This window comes from Miniopterus schreibersii (assembly GCF_964146895.1).
Source record: "Miniopterus schreibersii genome assembly, chromosome: 10".
Taxonomy (NCBI): Eukaryota; Metazoa; Chordata; class Mammalia; order Chiroptera; family Miniopteridae; genus Miniopterus; species Miniopterus schreibersii.
In genome coordinates, this window is record NC_138110.1 from 10,263,299 (window position 1) to 10,272,435 (window position 9,137).

The following is a 9,137-nucleotide window of genomic DNA, read 5'->3' on the forward strand; positions in this document are numbered from 1 at the left end:
CATCCTCCCTCCGGCCAAGAAAACCACCCCAGTGTGTCACCACTTGAGCCTCACACTAGGCCTGAGGGTAAACAGCAGGCTGCCTCTCTAAGCCTATAGTGTCTGCACTGATAGGAACCCTAAAGCACGAGAAGAAACCCTCCTGTGTGGACCAGGCTGGGAGTGGACTAGTCCAGGAACAAACAGGGATCAAGCTCAGAGCAGAGCCCAGGGACTCCAGGGTGCAAATCAGAGCTCTCCCGTCTGATGCACCTCATGGCAATGAACCACATGTGCTAGAAATGGCTTGGTAACACGTGGGAGAAGAACAGAAAGAAGGGGCACAGGAGGACTCACAGCTCTTGGTTCATGAGGCACAGTCTGGCCTTGGTGTTCTCTAGCTCCTCGACCAAGTGCTGCTTCTCCTCCATGGAGAGGCTGCTGGTCAGGCAGAATGTTGAGTCCGCGCTAGAGACCTGGAAAGGACTAGGCGGCTGTTGCACTTGGAGGTGCTCCTGCTCCTGAGACAGGTGGGCAGAGGGGGGGGTCTCATCAGCAGGCTCCTGTGCCCAGCACAGTGCCCACACTAGTACTTGGTGAAAAAGAACCAAAAGATGGAAAAATGTAAAAGAGAGGATGTCAGCTAAGACTGTAAAACCAGCAGGGAGCCAGGAGAATGGTGCTATGTTAGTGAAAACCAAGGATATAGTTAGTGAGACAAAAAGGGGACTGTGAATGGAGCAGTGTCCCCAAGCTGAACTTCTACCCTGACACAGGTGTCTTGGAGGTGACTGTGCAGTGCAGGGAAAATCCCATGTCCTGACACCCGGGGAACATCCGAGAGGAGGAGGGGGTGGTCTGCAGGATTCAGAGGGAGAGTCAGGATGAAGACAGCCACCCAGCACTCGGGCCCCAGGCCCAGGCCCCTCCTCAACCTGTCCCAACAGGCCACTTGGCCATCAGCAAACACACCTCCTGGCATTGGTCTCGCTCACGTAGCAGCCTCTTCAGGAGAAGCAGCATGTTCCTGGAGAAGGCCGCTAACTCCTCTGGGATCATGTCTGGAAGTCTGAAATTCTGCAAGTCCAGCACATTCTCCGGACTGTGGGTCACCTGAGGGCACACACGGGTAGGGTGCTGCAGAGGCCTCACAGGGAGCAGCTCCAGGGAAACCTGAGAGCACCCACCCACCATGGCCATGCCACGGGGCCTAGGCGCACTCTCCCACAGCGGACCCATGTCACTGACATTAACAGCTCTCATCCACAAATTTCCTATGGCCGGCAGGGGCTCCTGAACAGGTGCTTTCCCAGGCTCTACCCTCACAAACCACTTCTCCCTTCATCACCAGCTCAAAGAGGACACTGATGTTAACACCAGAAAGCTCCTTACAATGCAGTAGTTCCCTCAAAATTCCTCAGATGTTGTGACTGGAGCACCATCCATTTACCACACAAAGAAGGTCAATCTTGGGTGTGGGAGAGTACAAGAGGAATACTATCTTAGTACGTAAAATCTAAGGCAAACATGGCCCCATAGTAAAAGACTTAGGTCAGAATGTTGGTACACAACAATCTTATGTTATTTTTCAGGGAAATATTTCATGATCTAAAATAATTTTCAGGTAAGCCTGTATCTCAGTCCCACTGGCCACTCGCACCACCTGGTTTTCCCCTTCAGCCGGCTGGGAGCGCAGGCCCACGGCCACGGCCTTTCCGGGCCGCCTCTCCACCGACTGCCAGCCTCTCCTTCTCAACCTGACCCCCCAGAGCAGCCAGAGGCACAAGGTCTCGTTCACGTCCTTGTCATCTCAGTTTGGGAAGATGACTATTGGAGGACTCACGCCACAAAAGCGGAAGACACTCAGGGAAACGCACCCAAAAGTTCTTAAATATTAGAGAGGAGTAAATGGAGGTAGAGAATAACTTAAACAACAAAACCCACATGAAAACGGGGCCTTCCAGTTTCTCAAATGGCACCCACTTCCTTACTTCTCCCCACCTCACAAAGGAAAAGTCGGGAGTCAGAGGACCTCAGGGAATTAGGAGAAATCTCAGCCAATGATACGGGGCACCCCAAAGGCCAGGATCTGGGACTCAGGGGCTGGGTTCTAGGCCTGCTCCACACCAGGGTCTGGGAAACGCCCTTCGTGTCTGAAAAAGGGCTCTCGGGACACAACCCCATCTGCACATCACTCAATCGAGCAGCTCAAATTAAAGGCTCATGTCGCTCCTCCCGGATTCTCACTCAGTGGGTCTCTTGTGGATCCCGGGCACCTGACTGCCTGAGAAGCACGCAACTAATTCTCAAGTCCCTGCAGCCAGCACTGAATCTGACCATCGCTCAGGATTCTTTTGGCTGCATTCCACCCCCTCTCATTTTAAATATCCTGCTGGTTGAGCAGGACAGACAGCGAGTGGCAAGGACCTAGTCCCCAGCTACATACATTTTCAAAACATGGGGACACATAAGGAAAATCAAAAGGCAGAATGATTCTCAGGCCAAGAGGTGGCCACGCACTTACAGGAATGGCTGAGTGTGTTTCTGACAATGCTGAGTTCCCCTCGACTGCAACAAGCCGCAGCCAGCTCCTGCTCCGGGGCTGACTCCGAACCCAGCCCCGTGGTGCCTGGAGGCCGGGGAACCATCACACAGCCTGTCCCGCATCGGCGTGGGGAGCTCTGTTCACCTGACCCTGCCAGTCACACACCTGCTCCTATGTGTACCTGCTCCCGTCCTTTTCATGCCTTTATCTAATCTGTCCCATCAGACTAAAGGCCGAACCACATCTCCTAAGGCACTTAAAACATACAAGGCTTCTTCTGGACGGAGGGTGGGGAAGGCTGTCAGGGAAATAAATTTTCAGGTCGGGGCTTGCCCTCACAGGCCCGGTTTCTAGGGAAACCACTTCCCTGACGTTACCACCTCTGCCAAGGTCAATGTCAGAGGGGCTGTCCTCAGTACAGAGCCCTCCGGACCCAACCCCAGGGGCTGAGTCTGCAGTGACAGCCCTTCAGGGACCTGGTGCTTTCTCACTTCCTAACTAGTACCAGCTTGTTTCTCTGCCATGTCACCAACAGAAACAGAGAATCTTTCTCGAACATCAACCATCTGAAGCAGGGTGACATGTGCCAGAATACACTCTGTAAATCAAACTCTGAGCCCAAACCACTTCAGAGTCATCTGAGAGCACTTAAAAGTAGTCTGAGTCCACATTAGGCAAGAAGACTAGGCAATGGCAGACTTGATGAAGGTGTTGTGAAGAAATTGTTTTCATTTTTACCCCCATTTCATTTTAGCTCGCTAATGACTACCTGTGGGGTCAAGCAAGTGAGGATACACCCCAATCCCCCTCCCAGGCAGTGGAAAGGTGTCGGCCTGGCCAGCTGCCACGAGGAGCAGGGCACCACATACCCAAGGGTTTCCCATGTCCTTGAAGGCTAACAAGCCTCACCAGGCTCTGTTTGTCCTGGGTCTGCAAGCAGGCCGTTCCCAGCATGGTTCCCTCCTATCCCCTCTCTTCTGCTAGGTAAGGCCCTAGCCTACCCTGGCCGAGTGCAAGTAATAAAGGCGACATCTCTCCCCGCTGCTCCACCGACTGCTGTTTTCAGACTAGCAAAGAACAGAGTGGCAATCTGGGGTTGGAGCTCCTACAAGACACTACCTTTATAAACAGGGTCCATATTGCTGTGGTCTCTGAACCCTAAAATTAGTAAAGTCACCAACAGGTGACATAGGCTTTAAACTTTTCCCTCGTGGAGACAGCCTGCCTCCTGGTTGCAATAGGAGTGGGGGTCCCCGGCTGAGCCCCACAAAGCCAGCCACACACCTACCTCCATAATATGGGCCACGAGCCCGGCCTGGGTGGCCAAGTCCAGCTCTTGGATCCGGTTTATATACTCCACTCTCCTCTCGCACTGCAGAGGGGAACACGTGTTAATGGAAGCATTTGCCACTGAGGCAACCTGGGCCCTTCCCACCCACAGGAATAGTTTCCAAACCAACTGCCCACCCAGCCCCTGGCTTCCTCCTTTGTAACCAACAATTTGTCCCTTGTCCTCCCTACGGTCCCTTACCCTGGGGGTTTCTTTAGAACTTGCTCTGACCACCTACATCAGAATCACCTGAGGAGCCATCAGGCAGAAGACACTGGAGGTGAAACACAGAAATCTGCACCTGAAACAAGCTCTCCAGGCACATCTTAAACAAGTAAAGATCAACAACACTGAGTGTGCCTGAGCAACACGGTGTTGCTGAGTGCCTGACTGTTGTCCCAGGCACCGCAAGGTCTTGGGTTCAAATGCTGCTCAGGGCACACACCTGGGTTTCAGGCTCCATTCCAGTAGGAGGCATGCAGGAGGCTGCTGATCAGTGTTTCTCTCCCATCCATGTTTTAGTCTCTGTCTCCCTCTCCCTTCCTCTCTTTGAAATCAATGAAAAAACACAAAAAATGAAATAAAATAAAATGAAGAACACCTGCTTCAAGCCAGGGTGTGGCAAACTATATCTTCACACGGCTGCATGGTAAGAATATCTTAGAGTCTACGGGCCATTTGGTCTCACCTGTGCCACTTTGGTGTCGGAGCAGCCAGGGGTAACACACAGAGAAACAACTGAGGCTCTGTTCCTGTGAAAGCCTATTTTCTTTTTTATAATTTAAAATATATACCTTATTGATATTGAGAGTGGAAGAGAGAGAAAAAAATATATCAATGGAGAGAGTCATTCATGCCTGCCTCCTGAATGCCCCCCACTGGCGATTGAGCCTGCAACCTGGGCATGTGCCCTGACTGGGAATAAACCACCATCTCCTGGATTATAGGTCAATGAAAAGCTCATTTCAAACACAGGGGGTGGGTCACACTCAGCCCCCAGGCTGTGTGTGGTTTCTGACCTTTGTTCTAGGTGTCCCCAAACCAGGGACCATTTGCTAATGGCACCTTGGGCTGAGGAAACCCCACCTGCTTCTTGCCAAAGGTGCCCTGGGACAAGCAGTGGCTACCACCTAATGAGTGGTCCCTTTTCTCAGGAAGCCAGGGATGTGTCACGTTGCGCTTCAGGCAGCTTCCCTCCTGCCTCACTAAGGTGGAGTCTAATCCCCACAAACCCCAACACGAGATGGCTGAGGGCAGGCCTCCTCCCCTCTTGCCCAAGCCCTACCTGCACAGCGCAGCCCAGCATCAGCACCAGTAGTTTCCTGACTTCCTCGATACTTCGGCCTACATTGAAAAAGCAACATATTTAATTAGGCTCATCTGATTATAAAATCTCACTGGTGAGACACTGGTTGGTTGTAGGGGGGAAAATCAGATGAGAAAAAAAAATCCTTTCTCTACTCAGTGCTTCCTACCTGGGTGCACACAGCCCATCTGTTTTCTACTTGTGCGTTTGTGTATTATTTAAGGCAAGCGAGAATTCTGTGCACGGCTTTCACTCACCAGATAGCGGATCTTTGCCGATCATCGTGACGTTCGGCAAACGCATGACTACGAGCTGCTCGAGAACATCCTACAGAAACAAAGAGGGAAAGTTACCATTGAGAACAGGAAACAAAAATAAAGAGGCATTAAGAAAATGACAGGATGAGTGTGCGGCCACTACACGATCACTATGAGCAAGCCACGTGTGAGGAAGGAAAACTTAGGATAGAAACCACGTGAAAACTCCAAGCTAACTGCACTTCTGCCTGGATCAGAACCAAATACGCATCATGTCTGCTTATGGACAGAGACCTGGGGTCAAAGAAGATGTGTTAATGCCAGGACCGCAGGGTCAGCTGTGAGTGTCTTTGTAAAAGATGTCTTTATTTTTATGCTACGGTCTGCTTGTGCAATTGAAAATGCAGAATGAAAATGAAAGAGGTGCTGCTGGGTGTCTATAACCGATCATGCAGGACGCTGGCGCTCAGCAGGTCTCCGGGACACGATGTGAATCAGGCGGCTTCTCTCCTGTACAGCAGCCCCTTCCCTGGGAGAGGGATAAGTCACAGCTAATCTGCACCCATCGGAGAGCTGGTGTGGGAGACCAGCTGCCTTCTGGCCCTCAGACCAAGGGCCTTTGACAGCGGGCCCAGCCACCAGCCATCAGCCAAGCCCCTTGCCGGGGTGTCTCTGACAAGCCCTCCTGGCAGTGTGGCAGCTCACACCCGCACCCACCGCTGCGTTCCCCAAGGGCCTCAGGCCAGGTCGTCTTCCCTGAGCAGATGGGACTTGGATCTTACAAATCAGAAGATACAAATTAAATTTTTACAGAAGACGAGGAAGGGGGTAGGTTCCATAAGCATTCCTGGCCTCACGAAATTGGTTGTTATAGAAATCTTCACTGACAAAGCAACCTTAAACCTTTTAAAAACAGGTTTGGAAATTTTCTCAGGAGTCTCTCTATTGCATAGCTCGCTGAAACTCTACATTCAGTATCCTGCCAGCAAGCACTGATAAAGGAAAAGGGGATGATTACACAGCAGGGCCAATGGAACACCCTACAGTTTACTCCTGTCAACAAGATAGAGGCTCGTCGATGACCGCCCTGGCCCAACATAACCCTCGTGTGCTCCCATATCTCCTTCCACCCCTTGAATTGCTGGTGTACAAAGACTCGTTGAGGTGTGGCCAAGAACGTCCTCCAGGTTCCCCACGAATTCCAGCCACTCCCAGTGTGACTGGTGCTGGAGGCCACATTGGCGACCCAAGGCTCATGTCTGGGGCTCTCACAGCACCAGACACCCGTGCTTTGCTCACCACACAGCTCAAACAACATTTGCTGGAAAAGTAAAGACATCGAACGTCTGAACCTTCTCACAAGGTAAAAAGAAAAAGATGAAAATGGCAAAAACACACCAAGTGTCAGCAAGGAGATGCCTAAATGTGAATACCATTTCCTCCAGGATTTCTGTGGGGAAAGGTTTGAGTGAAGACATTGCTAGGGGCAAAGAGCAACTGTTTGAGTGAAGTCAGTGTCAGGGGCACAGAACACCTGGGACACCAAGAGCTGCCCTCACCTGGTAGAAGGTCTTGATATTTGTGACCAGGATGCTTAAGTTCTCAGTCCGGAGGTTAATATCATTGTTCACCTGCTGGTTGATGGGTTGATATCCAGGCCTGGGATCGCTAGGGAAAGAAACATGGCAATGGAAATGGCGTCTCCCCACATTGGCCACACCTCCCTTCCAGTGGCATGTAGTCCTCTCCAAGTCTAGGCTAGTGTGAGGCTGTAAGGAGTGTGGCTCAGAAACACAGGCGTCCTTACCGAGGGGGAAACCTTAGTCACTCACAGATGCTCCCGACCAACCCCTGACACATTTTGTAAGCAGACACTGTCCCTTATAGTTCCTTGATCCCCCCAAAATGTGTTATTTGTGGTTTTTTTTTTAATTCATTGCTTAAACCACATGAAATAGCTGATTTTGAAGTTAATTGCACCATCTACAGTTCTAATGTCCTTCATCAATCAAGCTGCTAACACACTGTCCTGCAGTTCTTCCCACCCCAAGGAAGGGCGGCAAAGGCCCTTATACTGAGATATCACTGGCCCAGGGGCAAGGACCCTCCCAGAGCAACTGCAGGTCTCCTTTGACAACCTGAAAACAAACTTGAAGACAACTTACATTTCTACCATGATCTGGTTAAGAAAGATGCCATCGACCAGACTCATGTAAACCCTCAGGTTGTCATCGTTGCTGCCTTCAAAGGGTCCCAAGGTTTTGACCTGCAAGGAGCAGGATGCAGAAAGGCAGGAAAAGTCACCCCACACACATTCTGAAGCTCGTCAGGACAACCACGGATTGTGGGCTGAAGGGTCACCCAACGCCCACCCATGCTTCAGTGGGCTCCAAGCCCACCTTTCTTCAGGGCCCCTCTTCCTGCCCTACTCCAGGCAACAGATTCGAGACAGCGGGAGGGAAACCTTCTCCCCACTTTTTCCCAGTGTCCCAGAACAGGAAAGAAATGAAAAATAAAAGGAACTTTTCAACAAATTACTCACATCTGATCTATTAGAATTCACTCTGCCCACCGCAGATTGTATACATTCTCACTCAGACGTCCCCCAAGGCCCACCCGTCACCACCATTCACCACCTGGACTCAGGTCAAAAGCTACACAAGGATATTTTCTGGGGAGTCCTTTACCTGAATGGCCAAGCGACAGGGGTTGGGGTGACCACTCAGACCTTGTCTCCTCCTGGAATGGCAGCCCAGCACCCTGATGGGAACAGGCCCACCCACTCCCAGCCCAGGGCCAGGACGCTGCAGGGGGCACACGCTCCCGAGTTGGAAACGCCTCCCGACCCCAGGCCCTGGTCTGGACCCCACACCTGCTAAGACCCCGGCGTGCTGGGACTTTCCCGGGGTCCCAAGGGGCAATAGTCGGGTCTGTAGGGACCACAGGCAGGCGGGAGAAGGGCCGGAGCACCAACGTAGTAGGGAGCCTGGCTACTCACCCACGCGATGAGGGGGCCGTGAAGAAAGAGCTCCAGGAGCTCCCTGCTCGCATCATCCATCCTCAGGCTTCGCCCACTGTGTTGGGCCCAAGGTCTCTGTACCAGAGTCTCTGCGTCCGACGTCTCTGCACCAACTGGCTCTACACCGACTGGCTCTGAGCCCAACTGCTCTGTGCCCCACCTTCCACTGTTTCTATGGCCACTGTCCCCATGCCCGCATCCCATGAGCCTCTGCGCCCACATTCCAACTGGCCCTGGCACTCAATGCTGCCCGGCCCGGGCCATGGGGGCTCACGCCCCATGCTAAGCACTGTGGGGTACATAAAATATTGGGCTCTCTCCCCATGCAACTTAAGATCTATCTGGGCACATAAAATACAAAGAAATAGAAAGGTTATATATCTACATTATAGGATTATAAATGGAAAATAGCCACTTAAACCTAACCTTGTCTATCCCCATTTTTAAAAATTATTTCTTCTATCAGCCGAATTACAGAAAAGCGATCAGTTCCTTTAAGCAAGAGTGTATTCATTTTATTTTGCTAAGTCTTGCCTAGTATCTCAGCTTGGGCATACTGCTCCCCATCGACTGTGAATGGGGATGCTCCAGTTAGTAGTTCATACATCAGGACACCTAAACTCCACCAGTCAACTGCCTGGAAAACAATTTTATAGAATATTAATTAACATGCAATTAATAGGAAGAAAAACGAACAAAAT

General features: G+C 51.4%; 1 protein-coding gene across 1 annotated transcript; it reads right to left on the reverse strand.

Annotated features, from left to right (window-relative positions):
- Positions 1 to 3,516: 3,516 nt before the first annotated feature.
- On the reverse strand, positions 3,517 to 8,485 carry LOC308562827 (protein Daple-like; the record flags this gene model as incomplete). The annotated part of the gene is made up of 7 exons (XM_081149259.1): positions 8,416 to 8,485; positions 7,583 to 7,683; positions 6,977 to 7,085; positions 5,418 to 5,487; positions 5,140 to 5,198; positions 3,813 to 3,896; positions 3,517 to 3,591 (listed from the first exon to the last, which is right to left on the reverse strand). The coding sequence occupies exons 1-7, from the start codon at positions 8,473 to 8,475 to the stop codon at positions 3,517 to 3,519; spliced, it is 558 nt and encodes a 185-aa protein (XP_081005385.1). The 5' UTR covers positions 8,476 to 8,485.
- Positions 8,486 to 9,137: the final 652 nt, after the last annotated feature.